We start from the raw sequence: 22020 nt of genomic DNA, 5'->3' as shown, positions 1-22020 counted from the left end.
AATTGACTTATGTAATAGCCATTGCTTAGTACTGGTATTAGTAGCATGGGATGTATTTACTGTTTGGGTATTTGCCAGGAACTTGTATCCTGGATTGGCCACTGTTGGAAACAGGATACTGGACTTGATGTTCAGTCTGACCCAGTATGGCAACTTCTTATGTTCTTTGTTCAGTTCCTGTACTAGTTAGGTTTTTGATGATCTTCAGGAAATTGTCTCCTTTTTTTCCCTGTCATAATAAAATTCATTGTAGCCTAAGTAGCTTCTCATCTACGGACTGCTAACATTCTCACTTCCCTCCGATGCACCTGTGGAACACAGATTGGGCATTAGCCATAGATGTACAGGTTATCCTTGGCCCCATTTAAGGGGCCAGCATTTGTATTTTTTCCACTCCCCCACCTTCATGTACGATTCTGGCAGGGAAGCATTGGTTCCAGATAGGACCTTCTCACTGACAGTTTGACAGCCAAAGGGCAGGGTTTGAATGAAATAAAACTAGAATGCGGTTGTGCCTATATCCCTTCATTTCTCGTGAGAACACCTTTCTTTGGCTGCTTCCTCACTATCTATAATTGTCCACGGTTGCCTCCGCAAAAGAGTGCGAGGTCCACACAGCCCGCTTTCGAACCCAAGGGTCTTGGTTCATTCAGAAAAAAATGAAAATTTCAATTGAACCATCTAGGCTTGAAAGTGATCAAATGTGCTCTGTCTCCCTTTACTCGCGTACTCCATGGGACAACTATTCTCATTCAAACAGAAAATTGAAGACATGTTTTGCGAAAACAAACAAGGAGTCAGACAGACATAGACTCTGCCAGCAAATGGAAAAATCAATCTGAGTATAAAATATGGGAAAGAACATGCAGACATAAAACCATCCTGCACACACTGCCTGTCATCTAAGTATCTCCAGGACATTAGCGGATTGCTTTCGCAGAGCCTTTGGATGATCTCTAAGACATTTGACAGCGAGCAAGCTATTCAATTGTTTTCTAGCCTTTTCCTCTATTGGCATTAGATCCACACAGAAATCTGGAATGATTTTACTACACTCTTTCCAGTAAACTCATCTTTGCTCCCATGATGAGTAACAGCAGTTACGGCACAAAAAAATCACATTCCAGACCCAATTGATCCTTATATCTCTGGCATGACCGACACAAGTTTATTGCATATCTAATATGGTTCTCCAGGGGTCCTCCAATCCCGCTTGGATCACTCTCCCTCTCATTGACTCACAAAGGGGCACATCTGTTTAATCTGATCTCCCCCTCCCTCAGTCTGATGGGTTGGATGTAGAGAGCCCAATAATTGCCAGATCATCGCTTCTTAGAGGGGTGAGGACACAGTACTGTCCTCCAGAAAGCCATGGTGAGAAGAGCCTACAATTTTAATGAACAAAATTCTCTACAAGCTGGCATCACAGTACCTTGGAATCTGTTCATGTCCTTCCAGGGGATGCTGAGCTACTCCCCATTTTCAGCTTCAGCTTTTTGCCAGGCTTTCTGTAACGGTACATCTGATTGCCATGGCAGTTCACTTGTCTTAATTTTGGGGAAGGTTTCCCCAATACAACAGCACTAAATGTAAAACTGTGAACCAGGGAAACCAGAGTTCAAATCCCACAATTGCTCCTCTGACCTTGGCCAAGTCACTTCACCCTCCATTGCCTCAGAAGCAAACTTAGATTGTGAGCCCATTGGGGACAGCGATATACCTACAGTACCTGAATATAATCTGCTTAGAAGTGCCTGAAAAGCAGAATATAAATTAAGAAAACAAAACACCTTGTACCGTTGGACTAGACGTTCTGGCACAGCTAATGCTGCTGACATTTAAACTACTGGATGGTCTTGTTCAAGTTTCTCTCATGGAAAGATGTATTCCTTCTGATGATCAAATTAGCTAGAAAGTTCAGAGATCTTCCAGCCTTGGTTGGCTGTCTTAATCACCTGCAATTCTTTCACAATAGTGTTTCACAATCTCACCCTAAGTTTCTGGCAAGAGTAGTATCATGTATTTTAGGTTGCTCAGTCCTTTGTTGTCTTCATTCTTCCTGGAGCCACACACTCAAAAATAATAATAATAAAAGGAAAGCTCTTCATTCTATGCATTTTAAAAGGGCACTGGCTCTCTGTAGAGGAATGAGTTAGCCTCATAATCAGGCTTTTAATCTATCTCCCATAATTCTCACAGAGGTATAGTTATAGGGGTGCTAGTTGCCCAGTGTGCTTTCTCTAACTGGCTAGCAGACTGCATTGCACAGTGTTACTCTAGCAGGCTTGTGCTTCAGATATCAAAAATCATCTATGCAGATCACTGGTTGCTTCAGCAGCTCTTTCATGACACATGGTTGTTAGTTCACACCTTTGTGTCTACATGCTATCTAAACAATCTTCCAAAAAACTGATAGTAAATTTGGACGAGCAGTTTTTGCTTAACTTATTCTTTCGATAGTCTACTCTTCACAGTGGGGCCTGGGTTACTTACTCAGCCCTCAGCTTGAGACTTCCCACATGTAATGGCTAATTCTGCTTGTTTATCAATGGAAAATGCAAGTTTGCTTGCCATAAACAGTGCTTTCTGTAGATAGCAGGGTGAATTAGCCATAGAATACCTGCCTGCTTCCCTGGAGAGTTGACTGACTACCTAGCTAGGATTAGCTCTGATATTGACTGAGAAGGCTCTCAAGGCAGTGTCTGCACTGGAACTCGTGCACATGCTCAGTAGAGCTTAAAGCTCTACTAGCTAGGAGAGACGAGTCTGTTCGGTGCTGCTGGATGAAGTCACCTAGGGCCAGTACTTCCATAAGGCAAATTAGGCTGTTGCCTAGAGTGGCATAGTTATGGGGGCAGCAAACTCCTGCCAGCATGAGATCCAGAGGGCTATTGTGCCAGGATGATTAACATCAAAGAAGGGGGGAGTACTGTTCTGGATCCACTGCCACTGATTGGGAGTTCTGTGCTAGAAGTAAGTTGGGGGAGGGAGGTTCAAGACCAAAGGTTCGCCTAGGGCGCCAAATGCTCTTGCACTGGCCCTGACGTCACCCCACATGTAATAACTATTTCATCCAGCCATCTATGAAAAACACTGTTTATAGTAAGCAAACTTGCTGTTTCTGATGGAAAAAATTTCCCACAGAGAAAGCAGCTGCAATCTCTGTGGTACGTTTTCCAGGGGCAATAATCAAAGCAATAACTTGAGCAGTCTTTTGCTTTGAGTTTGCACTAGTGTGAGCAGTTTTGATTATTACTCCCTAAGTTTACATCCAAATTGCAGGCATTGACGCCGTCTGAAAAATAGATACAACTGGAGCATCATATATTGGTTTCTTTATATTGTAACATAACATATAGCATAGTAAATGACAGCAGATAAAGACCAAAATGGTTCACCTAGACTGCCCAGTAGAGATTCATCCAGTTTGGAGTATTGGTGCAAAAAATCCCTGTAGAAACCAACATGAATATGTTCCTTATCATCCTACCTGCTTTCAATTTATGGTGGGCTTGCGTATGACTATCACTGGAATATTGCAATCTATAAGGAAGCCTCATAGAAAAGCATTTAGGCTTGGAAACCATGAGAGACCTGACTCACTATTTTCTTGTTATATTTGACAGGAGAATGCCAGAAGTCCCATGCAATACATTGATCCAAAAAAGTCTAAAAAAAAAAAAAAAAAAAAAAAAAGGACTTGCTCTAAAAATGTAGAAGAAATCATTGATTGTAAATTTAAGTTATGCAAAGCTTTTTCAGATTAAATTTGTTGTTCCTTGCCGTTGGTATTTGTTTCTCTTTAAGAATGTGTCCTTCCTTCCTTCTCAGGACGCTTCATGCTCTGATGTTTCCTGGGAGCTCAGACAGACCCTTACTGTGGTATTTGACATGTTCTCCACGGGACAAGGAAAGAGAGGTACATCCACTTCCCAAACTGAGATTTTTTGCCATGAGAAACATAAATGACTGTAAATATTCATTAGAAAACTCTGTAGTTGGTTGCATTCAACCTTTGACTTAATCACAATTGGGCATTTTGTAATAATCTCAATGCCAGTTTGTTTTACAGATAGCTTCTTTGACACTAAAAAAAGGTGAACAGCAAATCCCTGAATCTATTTTCATCTTAGTAAACCAGAAAACTGTTCTTCTTTTCTGAACTCTTGCTGCATATTCCTTTTGCTCCCAGATTGGTCGCTGTTTAAGATGTTTACTCGGACTGGAATAGAAGCTTGTCCCCTGGCATCCCAGAGTAAAATCTATGTTGATATCTCCAGTAAAGATAAGGTAAACTCCAGTTTCTTGGATATGCCCTAGAAAGAAAAAAAATCTGTTAACCCACTCACCAGAGAGGGCTTGACTGTGATTTACGGTCCATGACAGAGCCTGAAGCTCTAATTTTCTCAGATACGGTGTTGGAAATAAATGAGGGTGAGAAATGCACCGCATTCCCTGTACGTACCTGGATCAGTCCAGACAGTGGGTTATGTCCCCAATCCAGCAGATGACATCTGCTGGATTGGGGACATAACCCACTGTCTGGACTGATCCATGGTACTACAGGAACGAAAATTAGCAGGTAAGTAATAATTTTCTTTTCTTTGATTTTGGATTTGATTATTCATCTATCCAAACCCATGTGCAAGGTGTTAGAGTTCAGGTACAGTAGGTAGCTCCGATCCTTTGAAGGCTTACAATCTAAATCGGTACCTGATAAATGGGAAAAGTGATTAAGATTGTATCCTATACCATTCTTTGCAAATACATTATGCAAACTGTAGTCAATATTTTCATTGTCTTGACATTGGATATACTAAACAGCACAGTTGTCCTGATGATATGGATAGGCTCAAATTCCTGGTTATGCATACAGTGAAGTCTGAAGATATACAGAACTATCACTTATGGTACTCTACAAATCCTCATGACAGTGTAGATGGGCTCATGAATTTTAGCTCTGTACATACAGCGGCACAGTTGATAATTGTAGGAGTGGGGTATATAGAGCAGTGTTTTCCAACCAGTGTGCCTTCAGACCTAATCAACCATTTGGCGCATGGTTTCACCTTCAGATTGTTCTGTTTGTCTATACCCTCTCTGAAAAAATTAACTACCTTAACCCTAAAGGGCCTGGTGCAATATTAGCACTTCTATCTTTTCCTTCCTCCTGCGACTCGCTCCTCCACTGCGGTCGGCGGAGACCCATCGGGGTCAGTGGAGGCCGCACTGCGCCAGAACGAGGCCCCAGGACCGAGCCGCTGCCATCGAGCCTGCCCCACGGAGCAACACCAGGCTCGCCCCCGACGGCGACGTCACAACAAGCGCCGGGTAGGGAGATTTAAAACCTCCTTCTACATCTGGCGCCACTTCCTTCTTCCTGCGACTCGCCTCGCTCCTCCACCGCAGTCGGCGGAGACCCATTGGGGTCAGTGGAGGCCGCACTGTGCCGGAACGAGGCCCCAGGACTGAGCCACCACCGTCGAGCCCGCCCCATGGAGCAACACCAAGCCCGCCCCAGACGACGACGTCACATCAAGCGCCGGGTAGGGAAATTTAAAACCTCCTCCTACCTCTGGCGTCGCGCACTTAAAGAGCACGACTAAGGGGCATGCCCCTTAGTGTGCCTCTTTATGCTGCCACGGGGCTTCCACAGAGAACTCCCAGATTTGATCAGCGACCCACCCATGGATACACAGCAGACCAGCAGCTCCCCACCAAAACTGGAATCGACCTGCGAGCACCATAAACGACATTCAACCCCCCACCCGAAAAGTGCGTCAACCAGCGGACCCCCACACAATGCTCGCGCGATCGGCGCAAACCTGCCGGGGTAAGAGCCAACCTCCGACCACACCAGGCCCTGCAGCGCCTACCCCCACCACTAACTCAACCCGCCAAATCCAACTCAAGCAGCAACCGCAAACATACCACAGATGTACACATTCTACCCACACAACCTCCCTACCCGATACCTCCCCCCATACCACACATTCTACCCATACAACCTCCCTACTCGATACCTCCCCCCATACCACACATTCTACCCACATAACCCCCCTACCCTACACCTCTCCCCACACCCTCTCACCAACATGCACCCAAAACACACTCCCCCAACCGTAAAGCAACACGCACCCTCAGAACACGAAAACTCAACACTATCCCCACACACCCAAACAAGCTAATCACAACCCTCACTGTAATATCTCTACTTCTACTCAATGCTCAGTCCATCACCAAAAAGATACCAATAATACACGACCTCCTAATTGACTCGCACCCCGACATACTCTGCATAATGGAGTCATGGCTCAAAAACCACCCTCATCAATCAACTACCCAAATCAACTTACAACATCTATTCCATACCAAGACCAAAAAAGAAAGGTGGCGGCATATTCCTCATGGCCCTAAAGAAACTCAACATCATAGTCCACCCCATCAACCCTCCACCCACCATAGAAATCAGCCTATTCAAATTAAAATCACTACAAATCAACCTCCTATATGCCCCTCCAGGAACACTACAACACAATATATCCGCCCTAATTGAAACCATCGCCACCAACATGGCCATACCTGCTATCATTCTAGGGGACTTCAACCTACACATGGACAAAACCCCTCTACCACCAACCGGCGAACTCCTCCTAGAAACCATGACAGCCATTGGTTTCAAACAAATAATCAACACCCCCACCCATACCTCCGGACACACCGTAGACCTAATATTCATCAATAATCTCATAGACAACCCCCATCAGCCTCCACCATCCCCTGGTTAGACCATAAACTCATCCACACCAACCTACAACTAAACCACCCATCCACAGAAGCAAACCGATCCAACAAACTCATCAAATTCACCAATCTTTGCTCAATCAATGAACTCACCGAAATCCTACCAATTAAACTAAAAGACCTTGACATGAATGACGCAAACACTGCCACGAACTCCTGGACAGCCATCAACACAGAAATAGCAAAGATCAAATGCCTGACTATCAAAAAAAGTAATCAAGCTCGCCAATAAATACAAAACACCCTGGTACACGCCTGAACTAAAGAACATCAAGCACCTTCTAAGACAATCAGAAAAAAAATGGAGAAAAGATCCTTTCCCTCAACTAAAAGACAGATATAGAACCATACTATACATCTACAGAACAGACATTGAAAAGGCCAAAAGAGATTAGTACGCCAAAAAGATCCATGACCACTAATTTAACCCCAAAACCTTATTTGCATACGTCTCAGACTTGATACAACCTACCCCTGACACACCTCAACAAGAATACTCCACCAGAAAGTGTGAAGAACTTGCCAACTACTTAAACGACAAAATTACCAAAATAATCGCCACTAACCCGCACCCCATCCAACCTACACCCAACTCAGCACATCTCTCCACACCATCCTGGACCCAATTTGAAACAGTTGCCTCAACCAAAGTTGAATCGATAATTCAAAAACTAAACCCAGCTGCACACCCCATCGACCCCCATTCCTATAAAACTTCTAAAACAAATCCCAAATATCATAGCCAGACCCATAGCAGATATAGTTAATATATCACTCGAACAAGGCACTTTCCCAGACTCTCTCAAATGTGCCAGCGTCAAACCAATCCTCAAAAAACCACAACTCAACAAAGCTGATCCATCAAATTACCGACCCATCTCCAACCTTCTCTTCATCGCCAAGATCCTTGAAAAAATCGTCAACTCTCAACACACCTGGAAAATCACAACATCCTATCCCCATCCCAACATGGATTCAGAAAACACTTCAACACCGAAACACTCCTCCTTTCCCTCACAGACCACATCCTCAGAGACCTGAACCGTGGCCAATCATACCTCCTCATCCTACTAGACATCTCTGCCACCTTTGACACTGTCAACCATGAAACCTTACTAAACAGACTAAGTGACATCGGACTAGGCAACACCACACTCAAGTGGTTCAAATCATACCTGACAAACCGGTCTTACAAAGTCAGACTTAACTCTGCTGAATCCAAACAAATCTCCCTTACACATGGTGTACCTCAAGGTTCATCCATCTCCTCCACCCTTTTCAACATTTACATCCTCCCCCTATGTACATACGAACATAAGAAATTGCCATGCTGGGTCAGACCAAGGGTCCATCAAGCCCAGCATCCTGTTTCCAACAGAGGTTAAACCAGGCCACAAGAACCTGGCAATTACCCAAACACTAAGAAGATCCCATGCTACTGATGCAATTAATAGCAGTGGCTATTCCCTAAGTGAACTTGATTAATAGCCATTAATGGACTTCTCCTCAAAGAACTTATCCAAACCTTTTTTGAACCCAGCTACACTAATTGCACTAACCACATCCTCTGGCAACAAATTCCAGAGCTTTATTGTGCGTTGAGTGAAAAAGAATTTTCTCCGATTAGTCTTAAATGTGCTACTTGCTAACTTCATGGAATGCCCCCTAGTCCTTCTATTATTCGAAAGTGTAAATAACCGAGTCGCATCTACTCGTTCAAGACCTCTCATGATCTTAAATTTATTATTTATTTAACTTCTTTTACTATACCGACACTCAAGACCAGGTCTTATCGTACCGGTTTACATTAGAACAAGGGGAAAAACCAATTAACGTATAAGTGGAAAAGAGAAGTTACATTAAAACAGGGAGAGTAAAAACATGGATGTCGGAAGATAGGACAGAATTAAGTAATTGAACAATAAGTTAACAAAATTACAAACTATAAATTAACATAAAACAATAAATTAATTGTTTAAAGACCTCTATCATATCCCCCCTCAGCCGTCTCTTCTCCAAGCTGAACAGCCCTAACCTCTTTAGCCTTTCCTCATAGGGGAGCTGTTCCAATCCCCTTTATCATTTTGGTTGCCCTTCTCTGTACCTTCTCCATCGCAACTATATCTTTTTTTTTTTTTTTTTTTTAAATGCGGCAACCAGAATTGTACACAGTATTCAAGTTGCGGTCTCACCATGGAGCGATTATAGAGGCATTATGACATTTTCCGTTTTATTAACCATTCCCTTCCTAATAATTCCTAACATTCTGTTTGCTTTTTTGACTGCTGCAGCGCACTGAGCCAACGATTTTAAAGTATTATCCACTATGATGCCTAGGTCTTTTTCCTGGATGGTAGCTCCTAATATGGAACCTAACATCGTATAACTACAGCAAGTTTTATTTTTCCCTATATGCAACACCTTGCACTTGTCCACATTAAATTTCATCTGCCATTTGGATGCCCAATTTTCCAGTCTTGCAAGGGTCTCCTGTAATGTATCACAAGCTGCTTGTGATTTAACTACTCTGAATAATTTTGTATCATCCGCAAATTTGATAACCTCACTCGTTGTATTCCTTTCCAGATCATTCATATATATATATATATATATATATATATATATATATATATATATATATATATATATTTATTTATTTGTTTGTTTATTTATTTATTTGCACCGGTCCAAGTACAGATCCCTGAGGCACTCCACTGTTTACCCTTTTCCACTGAGAAAATTGTCCATTTAATCCTACTCTCTGTTTCTGTCTTTTAACCAGTTTGTAATCCACAAAAGGACATCATCTCCTATCCCATGACTTTTTAGTTTTCTTAGAAGCCTCTCATGAGGGACTTCGTCAGACGCCTTCTGAAAATTTAAATACACTACATCTACCGGTTCACCTTTATCCACATGTTTATTAACCCGTTCAAAAAAATGAAGCAGATTTGTTAGGCAAGACTTCCCTTGGGTAAATCCATTTTGACTGTGTTCCATTGAACCATGACTTTCTATATGCTCTATGATTTTGATTTTGAGAATAGTTTCCACTATTTTTCCCAGCACTGACGTCAGGCTCACTGGTCTGTAGTTACCCGGATCGTCCCTGGAGCCTTTTTTTAAATAATGGGGTTACATTGGCCACCCTCCAGTCTTCAGGTACAATGGATGATTTTAATGATAGGTTACAAATTTTAACTAATAGATCAGAAATTTCATTTTCGAGTTCCTTCAGTATCCTAGGATGCACTCTTTAGTTTGTCAATCTGGTCTACTACATCTTCCAGGTTCACAGTGATTTGGTTCAGTTTGTCTGACTCATCACCCTTTAAAACCATCTCTGGAACTGGTATCTCCCCAACATCCTCATTAGTAAACATGGAAGCAAAGAATTCATTTAGTCTTTCTGCAATGGCCTTATCTTCCCTAAGAACCCCTTAACCCCTCTGTCATCTAATGGTCCAACCGATTCCCTCACAGGTTTCTTGCTTTGGATATATTTTAAAAAGTTTTTATTATGAGTTTTTGCCTCTATGGCCAACTTCATTTCAAATTCTCTCCTCGCCTGATTTATCAGTGTTTTACACTTAACTTGACAATGCTTATGTTTTATCCTATTTTCTTCAGATGGATCCTTCTTCCAATTTTTAAAGGATGTTTTTTTGGCTAAAATAGCCTCTTTCACCTCACCTTTTAACCATGATGGTAATCGTTTTGCCTTCCTTCCACCTTTCTTAATGTGTGGAATACATATGGACTGTGCCTCTAGGATTGTATTTTTAAACTATGTCCATGCCTGTTGAACACTTTTAACCTTTGCAGCTGCACCTTTCAGTTTTTTTTAACTATTTTCCTCATTTTATCAAAGTTTGCCTTTTGAAATTTTAGTGTTAGAGCTGCAGACTTACTTATTGTCCCCCTTCCAGTTATTAGTTTAAATTTGATCATGTTAATGATCACTGTTGCCAAGTGGCCCCACTACCGTTACCTCTCTCACCAAATCCTGCGTTCCACTAAGAATTACATCTAAAATAGATCCCTCTCTTGTTGGTTCCTGAACCAATTGCTCCATGAAGCAGTCATTTATTACATCCAAGAAATTTGTCTTTAGCAAGTCCTGATGTTACATTTACCCAGTCAATATTGGGGTAATTGAAATCTAGTCCAAATGAAGAAGGAGCAAACCCTTGCACGTAAGCAAGTATCACACAACACTGGTGCAAGATCAAAGTTTAATCACCACAATTTCTATGGTGGTTATTAGCAATTCCAATAATGAAAGGAATCAATTTTTTATAGTGGCAACTCCATGCGTTCAACAGAACAGAATTCAAACAGGTCCCCCGACACGGTCCCGTGTTTCGCTGGGCTGCTTCGGGAGGGACCAGGGGTATATTATAATCTAAGACATAAAACAAATATCAATGAGTATAAATAATGGTGAAAAAGGGGCTACACAGTACCGAACTTTACGAATGTACATACCTTTATGAAAATACCCGGAGCGCGCAAGCTCACACAGGTGTGGGGCATTTAAACACAGAAAAGGCGCGAACGTGACAGCTCTCGCGAGAGCTGTCAACTTACAGCTGATCTCGGCGGATCCGCACAGTGGATACCCATCTAATAAAACAGGTACCACTCAATTTCTTTATTGAGGCCAGAGGGGGCTACCGTGTCTAAAATAAAGATCCATCTCTGCTCCCTCCTGCCTAGGATCTCGGGGTAGTTGCCTCCCCGGGGAGGGCGGCGCACAACCTCGATCACCAGGAAGGAGAGATCAGAGATGGTATGTTCGCATTCAAGCCAGTGAGACACCAGGGGTTCATCAAGTCTATTTAAACGAATATTAGAACAATGTTCAATTATTCGAGTTTTTAACATACGTGTAGTTTTGCCCACGTAGAGCAACGGGCATGGGCACTTCACAATATATATCACCCCTTTAGTGAGACAGTCCGATGAAGAGCGAAGTTTAAACACCCGCCCCGTGCGTGGATGTATAAATTCTGACATATCGGCTGTGTGGCTGCACATTGTGCAATGACCACAAGGACCATGTGTTCCTAAATTGTCAGACGGATCAGTGAATGGGTAAGTGTGCACTAGCCTGTCCCGTAGATTTTTGCCACGCTTAAAAGTAAAACGAAGCGGGCCATGTAACAGTTCAGTGAGTGAAAGTGCCGACCAGTGTCGCCGTATCGTCTCAGCAATGGTACTCCCCATTATTGAGAATGGCAAAATACAGTTGTTAGATTCATCAGGCAAACTGGAGGATGGTAAAAATAGCCAGTCCCGGTTTGTGTATAGCGCTCTCTTAAAAGCTCTCTTGACTACCCTGTAAGGATAGCCGCGGTCCAGAAAACGGTGATCATTACTTTTGCCTGTATAGAAAATTCCGAGCGGGTGGAGCATAAACGGCGTAAACGTAAGAACTGGCCTGTTGGGATATTGTCGCGCAAAGCACGAGGATGACAACTCTGATACTGTAATAGAGTGTTCCGGTCAGTATGCTTACGATAAATAGATGTTTCAAAATGCTCCTGACCTGCTGTAATCAAAATATCTAAAAAAGCGATTTTCCAGCGGTGAATACAGAAGTTAAATTGTATATGGGCATTGAGAGAGTTGAGCCAATCCAGAAAACAATAAAATTGTATATCTGTGCCCATCCAAATAACCAAGACGTCGTCAATGTACCTACGCCAAAGATAAATGAATCTGAACCACTCAGAGGAATAAATAAATTGATTCTCAAAGTTATCCATAAAAAGACAAGCCATTATTATTGCACTGCCAAATTGGTTAGCTTCCCTGATTTCTCTTAGCATTTCTTCATCTGTCTGACCATTTTGTCCAGGTGGACGGTAGTATACTCCTATCACTATACTCTTACCCAATACACATGGGACTTAGTTTTTGGGTACTTGCCAGGTTCTTATGGCCTGGATTGGCCATTGTTGGAAACGGGATGCTGGGCTTGATGGACCCTTGGTCTGACCCAGTATGGCATGTTCTTACCCATATAGATTCTACTGAGCATTTAGTCTCATGTATGATCTTTATACTGTTGACTCTATACCCTCCCGGACATAAAGTGCCACATCCCCACCAAGTTGATCCTCCCTATCATTGCGATATAATTTGTACCCTGATATAGCACTGTCCCATTGGTTATCCTCCTTCCACCAAGTCTCTGTGATGCCAATTATGTCAATCTCATCATTTGCTGCTATACAGTCTAACTCTCCCATCTTACTTCTTAGACTTCTGGCATTGGCATACAGACATTTCAAAGTGTGTTTTTTGTTTGTATTAACAACCTGCTTTTCAGTTAAGGATAATTCGGAAATCATTAGCTTTGGTGATTTTTTACGTATAGGCACATGGGACTATGTTTGCTCTTAATGGAACCTCTCTGTTGGGATGCCCTAACTCTCCTGTTTCATTAGTATCCTTCAAGGATACATTTCTCTGAACCATGCACTGCTGAGTGACTGTCTGCTTTCCCCCTTGTTCTAGTTTAAAAGCTGTTCTATCTCCTTTTTGAAAGCTAGTGCCAGCAGCTTGGTTCCACTCTGGTTAAGGTGGAACCCATCCTTTCGGAAAAGTCTCCCCTTTCCCCAAAAGTTTCCCCAGTTCCTTACATAGCTAAATCCCTTTTCCCTGCACCATCGTCTCATCCACGCATTGAAACTCTGGAGCTCTGCCTGCCTCTGGGAACCTGCACGTGGAACAGGAAGCATTTCAGAGAATGCCACCCTGGAAGTTCTGAATTTCAGCTTCCTACCTAAAATCCTAAATTTGGCTTCCAGAACATCTCTCCCACATTTTCCTATGTCGTTGGTGCCCACATGTACCACGACAGCCGGCTCCTCCCCAGCACTGTCTATAATCCTATCTAGGTGACGCGTGAGGTCTGCCACCTTCGCACCAGGCAGCAAGTTACCAGGTGGTCCTCACGTCCAGCAGCCACCGTGCTACGTTTCTACCCGGATTAAATCTAACCTTCTTCCTATATGCAGACGATGTTCAGATTCTCCTCCCCATAAAAGAAACTATCGCAAACACACAAAAAACCTGGGACAACCACCTCCCGAAGATAGCACAGATACTATCTCAAATGTCCCTCAACCATAATAAAACCGAAATACTTCACATCAACAAGACCATCTCAACCCTCAAAGACAACAACCCAGCACCTGCAATAGACGACAGAATAACCTCCTCAGCCAGAGATCTAGGTGTACTCATTGACAATGAACTCAACATGAAGAATCATATCAAATCAGTAATAAAGGATGGATTCTTCAAACTGCAAATACAAAAAAAAAAAATATATCAAACCACTTCTCTATGCCTACAACTACAGAACAGTACTCCAAGCACTGCTTTTCTCCAAACTCGACTATTGAAATGCCCTACTCCTGGGCCTCCCATCCAACACCCTCAGGCCACTTCAATTGCTTCAAAATGCAGCGGCAAGGTCACTCTCTTAACACCAAAAAATCTGAACACATCTCACCAATCCTCAAAAACCTGCACTGGCTACCCATCACACACAGGATTCAATACAAAGTCCTAACACTCATACACAAAGCACTATACACTGAAAAATTTGACTGGCTGAGCCCTGCCCTCCACTTTCAATCCACTCAGAGAACACTCCGATCCTCGAACACTGGGCTCATTCCTACACCATCACCAAAAATGGCCCACCTGACCTCAACAAGGGAACAATCCATAACAGTGGCAGGCCCAACACTCTGGAAAGGCCTACCACCTCAACTTAGGCTCAACCCCACAACCCAATCATTCAGAAATAATCTTAAAACATGGCTCTTCAATAAAGCATATCCAACTACCACCCACCACCCAAAACATGAGGAGCTGCCCCCCCTTACCACACCACCTACCACAGAACCGCATAACCACATATTGTGATCAACCCCAAAAGCCCATGCCTTCTTACTACACTTTATGCCAAGTTTTAACTATTTTCTCTACCTCTAATATAACTTATAACGACTCCCCACAGACCAATTGTTACGCATGATGCAAAGTTTTCAATGCAAAATGTTATAAAGTGCAATGCTATATTATATAAAATACAATGCAATAGTTCATAAAGTCCGATGCAAATTCTTACAAAGTGCAATGTAAAATGTTACAAAGTTCAATCTAAAGTGTTACAATGTTTCAATGTAAAACAAAAAGTCTACATTATTAGACTCCTCTGTTACAATGTAAACCGGTGTGATATGTCCGATGAACATCGGTATAGAAAAACAAATAAATAGTGTGCCACGTAAAAGTCACCTCTGCCTGCTGCTCAGATCTAGGCCAGCATCCGTATTCTGTTCTCCACGGTGGCTCTTAAACTGATAAGAACTCCTTTCTGAGAACACATGTAATCATGCACACCGCTTCTTCCCACATGAGCCTTGAAGTGTAGTAATTAATGGGCAGCATGGATAGCTGGGAACTGCTTTGTGCAGCACCTTCTCATCTTCCCTGTCTTTGAATCCTTCAAGCCTCTGTTTTATCCCCAGGCTGAGTAAGAAGGGGAGAGAGTGTGCACTGAGCAGTGGATGTGATTCACTTTGAGTGTTGGGAGCAGCAGCAGTGAAGGAGCTCTGGCAGCCATATGTGGCATTTCAGGGAAATGAGCTGGCTTCCACCACCACACCACCTCCTGCAGGGAGGTGGTGCCTTGTGATGGGTTCATGTGTCTTCTCCCCCTCTCTCTTTTTTTGTGTTTAAATTTGGAAGAGACTGGTGGGGCTTTCAGTGGCCATATGGATCTTCTCCATGTCCACTTTCCCCGCTCCATAAAGGTCGGTGTGCCACACAAAATGTTTAATGTAGATGTGCCTTGGGCATGAATAGGATGGGAAACACTGATACAGAGCACAGCCCTCTAGACAGTATGGATAAGTACAGGACAACCAGCCATGCATATGCATCACAGTTCTAAGGGCACTGTGGCAACATTTTTAGGATTATGTGAGAAATGTATGATGTAGAATTCATCATTGCTTCTGTAGGTTTATATCTTTGCATTAGCAGGGTATAGATTAATGAATTCCTATAGCTTTTGATACCCATAAGTGGTTGGTTTATCTCCATGATTTGTTATGGATATGTTCTCATTCTATTTTGGGCAATGTAAGAGCTAGATGTCCTTTTGATTAATTTTGATAACATCTCAGAAAGTCTTACTTCTCTAGGAGAACAAGGGCATTGATGTATCCCCATCTCCATCATCAGTACAAGAAGTAACCGTCCAAGGAGCTCGCAGACAGTATGCAGTATACAATCTACTAGATCAGGAACTCTTCAGTTCATTCCGTAACCTAAACATCATGCTGAAATGGAAATGGCCCCAGGAAAATGGTGGGTGTGCAAGAGAGGTTCATGTATGCGACTCTTTATTAGTAGTTCATGTTTTTGTTTTGTCTTTTTACGATAGGTTTAATCTTTCCAGTATGGGCAGGGTCCAAACAGTTTTGTGTCCCCAGTGATGTCATATGGCAGGTTGTTAAAACCCTGATCCCTGTACGCACCCGGATCAGTCCAGACCATGGGTTATGTCTCCCTTCCAGCAGGTGGAGACAGAGAAAAACTTGAAAGGCACTTCACTTAACCTGGTGTGCCTCCTGCATCCCTTCAGTATTTCTCTGTCTCCAGCAGATGGAGGTGGTGCAAACCCTGCAGTCTTGCCCTGTTTCTGGGGTTAGGCTATCCCTTAAAATTAACTAAGAGTGAACTAGCTATAAGTTTTTTGAATAAAGCAAGTTTAAAAAAAAAGAGAAGCTCTTCTTCAGGGGAGTGTTTTCCTAATCCTCCCAGAGGGTTGCTAGATCCTGTGGGGTCATCCTCTCTGATGGCAGGTTATTGGAGCTGGGGTTGGTAACCCTGCGGGGCTCCAGCTAGGTAAGGTGCTGGGGAAGAGATTACTGGTGGTCCAGTTCCTCTCTTACCCCGTGGTGATTCTGAGCATTTTGGGGAAAAAAAAAATCAAAATTTTTCAAAAATGTTCTTTTTTGCTCTGCTGCAATCCTGGACCCCCTCCCCATATGAATTGCTGCATTTTTGACTAATTTTGCTGCGTTTTTTGTGTGTTTTGGGCCATTTTTCCCACACACACACACACAATGCCGCGGCCATCTATGTGTGTGGCATGTGGAGAATCGTCTGCGCGGCTTTCTAGGGCCGGTATTTGCTCGTGCTGTCTACTTGGAGGGGAAGGCAGCCCTTTTTCAGGGTCTGCAGCATTAGCCAAGCCTCTAGGGCAGGGGCGGGCAATTCCGGTCCTCGAGGGCTGCAAACCAGTCAGGTTTTCAGGATATCCTTAATGAATATGCATGAGAGAGACCTGCATACATACTGCCTCAGTTGCATGCAAATCTATTTCATGCATATTCATTAGGGGTATCCTGAAAACCCGACTGGTTTGCAGCCGTCGAGGACCGGACTTGCCCACACCTGCTGTAGGGGCTCAAAGACTCTGTGCTGCGTGGGAGCTTCTGGCTGATCCGTTTCCCCTCAGTGCAGGGACGGCAGCCATCTTAAAAACCTTTGCTGAAGCTCAGGCAAGAGCTTTGGGGGTGGGGGAGCTTCCCCCAGCGCTGTCGCCAGTCCCTGCCAGTCCTGAGGATACTTTAGATCAGGTTCAGGATTCTTCACAGGAGGATCCTGTTTTACCAGGGGGACAGAATGTTGATTCGGATTTCTTTTCTTTAGATTTTGTCCTCCTTACGCATAAAGCATTTTTGGCTTCCAGATCTCCGCAAGGTGCTGCTTTTGCCATTGAGACCTGCGCAGGGACCGTCCCCCAAGGTAGCCAAGCGCCGTGTCTCTACGGGTCGCGAATTTAAAAGGCGCTGTGGCTTCAGGAGGCTTAGCCGCTCCAGTTGTTACGGGCAGTGCGGCTGCAGATGCAGGGGCCTCTCCTCCCTTCCCCCTCCCCCCCCCCTGCAGGAGGGGGATTGGATGATGACCAGGGGAAACTGAACCCCTTGGATGGAGATGACCCTAAGGTGGTTCGTCTGTTCCAGAGAGAGGAATTAGAACCCCTTATTCCTGCAGTTCTTTCTGAGCTCGGAATGGATTTCCCACTGCAGGCTCCGCCGATGGGACATGGTGGATCCAGTCCTGGCAGGATTGCGAATGCTGACCTGGGCTTTTCCTTTCCATCCCATGCTTCAGCAGCTGATGATCAGGGAGTGGGATGCTCCGGATGCTGGTTTGCGGGTTGGTCGAGCCATAGATAAGCTTTATCCGTTATTGGATGAGTTTCTGGAGCTCCTGCGGTCCCCTAAGGTAGACGCTTCAGTTTCGACTGTTGTCAAGCGGACCACTATTCCAGTCGCAGGCTCGGCAGCTCTCAAGGATCTTCAGGACCACAAGCTGGAAGTCTTGCTTAAGCACGTTTTTGGGGTGTCAGCCCTGGGTATCCGGGCGGTGGTGTGTAGCAGTTATATGCTGCGAGCGAGCCTGCACTGGGTCCAACAATTACTGACGTCTCGAGTTCTTCTTCCAAAAGAGTCCGAGCAGGCGCAGCATTTGGAGGCTGCGGTGGCATATGGGGCGGCTGCACTACATGACCTACTCCGCACCTCCTCTCGTACCATGTCGTCAACAGTGTCTGCAAGGTGGCTTTTGTGGCTCCGCAACTGGTCAGCGAATGTTTCCTCCAAAGCTTAGCTTGGGGCTATTCCGTTTAAAGGTGGTTTTTTATTCGGGGATGATTTGGAGCAGTTGATAAAGTCCCTGGGAGAGAACAAAGTTCACAAGTTACCAGAGGACAGACCAAAACCCTCCAGAGGTTTTCCATCCTCCCGCTCTCATTTTCGGGGCAGCGGAGGTTTCTGCAGAAAGGCAGCAAACTGCCGGACAGTGGCAACCGTTGACCAGGAACCAAGCCTGGTCCTCATCCTTTCGGGGACGCAGAACCTCTCAAGAGGAGGGTCCGTCCTCTTCTCTCGCCTCCAAGACTACACAGTGACATGGGGCCGGCCCATCCCTTGATCCCTCGGGTTGGGGGTCGCCTGTCCCAGTTTTATGAGGCATGGGCCAGAATTACTTCTGATCAGTGGGTGCTAAGCATAATAGAAAGAGGCTTCGCTTTGGAATTTGCTCGGCCTCTCAGAGGCTTCTACTTAATATCTCCATGTGGTCCACAAGTCAAACGGCAGATTGTGCGTCAGACTCTTGAACGTTTCCTAGCTCTGGGAGTGGTAAAGCCGGTTCCTCCAGAACACTGGAGGAAAGGAAGGTACTCCATTTACTTTGTGGTTCCAAAGAAGGAGGGATCCTTCCAGCCAATTTTGGACCTCAAGAAGGTAAACAAGTCACTCAAGGTGCCACACTTTCACATGGAGTCTCTGAGTTCAGTCATCGCGGCTGTACACAAGGGAGACTTCCTGGCTTCTCTGGATCTGATGGAGGCATACTTGCACATTCCCATTCGCGAAGATCATCAAACGTTCCTTCGCTTCATGGTCCTGGGAATGCATTACCAATTCTGCGCTCTGCCCTTCGGTCTCGCAACCGCACCCTGTACATTCACCAAGGCCATAGTGGTTGTGGCGGCATCCCTACGGAGACAAGGCCTCCTCTTTCATCCCTACCTGGATGATTGGCTCATCAGGGCGAAGTCAAGGGAATGCTGTCTGTAAGCGATCCATAAGGTGACCACTCTCTTGAATTTCCTAGGCTGGGTAATCAATCAGGCCAAGAGCAATCTTGTCCCCTCTCAGACATTGGAATTTCTGGGAGCCCGGTTCGACTCCTCGGTCGGAAAAGTTTTTCTCCCGATGGACCGAATGAACAAATTGATGGGGCAAGTTTGTCGCTTGTTGGCAGTCCCCCTGCCCAGGGCCTGGGACTACCTTCAAGTTCTCGGCTCGATGGCATCTACTCTGGAGGTAGTTCCCTGGGTCTTTGCTCATATGAGACCATTACAACGAGCATTGCTTTCTTGGTGGGATCCCAAGTCGGAGAATTTCCAGTTCCCTCTGCCACTCACCGCTCATGCCAGATCCAGTCTTAGGTTGTGTGGGCAGAGCCACCACCCATCTCAAGGGGTGGATCTGGAAGTTCCGAACTGGATAGTGGTGACCATAGATGCCAGTCTCTCCGGCTGGGGAGCTGTTTGCCAGTATCTTTCAGTACAGGGCAGCTGGTCCCCAGAGGAGTCCGGATGGTTGATCAGTTGCCTGGAGACCAGAGCAGTTTGCCTGGCCTTGCAACACTTTCTCCCCCGATTTTATGCCATCAGGCGGTTCACGTCTTGTCCAACAATGTGACGACAGTGGCCTATATCAACTGTCAAGGAGGTACCAGAAGTCAAACTGTAGCCGACGAGGCAAAGCTATTCATGGCTTGGGTGGAGCAAAATCTTGCGATGCTAGCGGCTTCTCACATCGCCGGGAAGGACAACATACAAGCGGACTTCCTGGGTCAGAGGTGCATAGATCCTGGAGAGTGAGAACTCTCGCACAGAGCAATGGATCTCATTTCTTGCAGATGGGGGACTCCACACATGGACTTGATGGCAACGCGAGACAATGCCAAGGCTCCTCGCTTTTTCAGTCGCAGGAGAGATCACGGCGCAGGGGGGGTCAATGCGCTAGTACTTCCCTGGCCAGCCTCAGTTCTCCTGTACATGTTCTCTCCTTGGCCTCTGGTAGGCAAGGTGCTTCGCAGAATAGAGGTCCACCCAGGGAGGGTAATCCGAGTGGCTTCCGAATGGCCCCGACGTCGGTGGTTTGTGGATCTCATCTATCTAGTTGTGGATGGTCCTCTACGACTCGGGCATCTTCCGCGTCTTCTCCGTCAAGGGCCTATATATTTCAACCAGGCAGCTCGCTTTTGTCTAGCGGCTTGGCTTTTGAAAGGCAGAGATTAAGGAAGAAAGGGTATTCTGAAGAGGTGATCACTACACTGCTACAAGCCAGGAAAACATCTCTCTCTCTCTCTCATACATTAGAATATGGAGGGTTTTTGAGACGTGGTGTCATGAGTGAGAGGTTCTTCCAAGACACGCTACAATTGCTCAGATGTTAAGCTTTTTGCAATGTGGTTTAGCTAAGGGCTTGTCTTTTAACTCCCTCCAGGTACAAGTGGCGGCCTTAGGCACTCTGGTTGGTAGTTCGGTGGCGTCACATCCAGATGTGGTGTGTTTCCTCAGAGGAGTAAGGCATTTGAAGCCCCCTGTCCGTCTGGTAGGTCCGTCATGGAGTCTTAATTTGATTCTTCGCATATTGTGTGATCCGCCGTTTGAACCCATTAGGTCGGTGACATTGAAGGGCCTCACCTTAAAAACGGTGTTTTTGGTAGCTATATGCTCTGCTCGCCGAATTTCTGAGTTGCAGGCTCTCTCCTGTAGGGAACCCTTTTTGAGAATCTCTGACTCTGGAGTTTCTCGCCGAATGGTTCTGTCTTTTTTTGCCCAAAGTGGTCTCATCTTTTCATTTAAGCCAATCTGTTGAACTTCCGGCTTTTCCTCATTTGTCGAACGATGTTAAACACGCACGAGAGCTTCACCTGTTAGATGTTCGGTGTTCCTTGTTACGTTACTTGGAAGTCACCAATTCTTTCAGACTCTCAGATCATATGTTTGTCCTATGGAGCGGTCCCAGGAAGGGTCACAAGGCGTCTTAGACGATGATTGCACGATGGTTGAGAGAAGCCAGCTCGTCTGCATACATTTGTAAAGGAAGACCTGTTCCTGAGGGCCTGAAGGCCCATTCTATTCACTCTCAAGCAGCTTAATGGGCCGAATGCCAGTTGGTATCGCCTCAGGAGATTTGCAGAACTGCTATTTGGAAGATTCTCTACACATTTGCTCGCCACTACCGCTTGGACATTCAGGCACCCGGAGATTTTGGCAGTGGCGTATTGCGTGCGGCACTCGCGAGGTCCCACCTGGTTTAGGGAAGCTTTGGTACATCCCATGGTCTGGACTGATCTGGGTATGTACAGGGAAAAGAAAATTGGTTCTTATCTGATAATTTTTGTTCCTGTAGTACCACTGATCAGTCCAGATGCCTGCCCAAAGACTAGGAGTGGGTAATAGGGGGGATCTGTAAAGTCCGCGCGCGCATATTCAGGTTATGTTATTGCAGCATACTAAGAAAGAAAACTACGGTTACATGTTTATATGTTCGTTCTTAAAGTTCGGTTCTTGCTTGATTCATTGCTAAT

At 44.8% G+C, this 22020-nt stretch overlaps 1 protein-coding gene across 1 annotated transcript in view; it reads left to right on the top strand.

Annotated features, from left to right (window-relative positions):
- PIGT (phosphatidylinositol glycan anchor biosynthesis class T) overlaps positions 1-22020 on the top strand; it is a 77990-nt gene that overhangs the window by 28524 nt on the left and 27446 nt on the right. Inside the window, exons 6-8 of the mRNA XM_029611961.1 lie at positions 3832-3919; positions 4193-4290; positions 16038-16203. Coding sequence (XP_029467821.1) covers positions 3832-3919; positions 4193-4290; positions 16038-16203 — 352 coding nt within the window. The remainder of the gene's footprint in view (positions 1-3831; positions 3920-4192; positions 4291-16037; positions 16204-22020) is intronic.

The sequence above is a fragment of the Rhinatrema bivittatum genome, chromosome 8 (assembly GCF_901001135.1).
Source record: "Rhinatrema bivittatum chromosome 8, aRhiBiv1.1, whole genome shotgun sequence".
Taxonomy (NCBI): domain Eukaryota; kingdom Metazoa; phylum Chordata; class Amphibia; order Gymnophiona; family Rhinatrematidae; genus Rhinatrema; species Rhinatrema bivittatum.
Note: the sequence above shows the minus strand (reverse complement) of the source record. Positions and strands in the feature narration are given on the sequence as shown.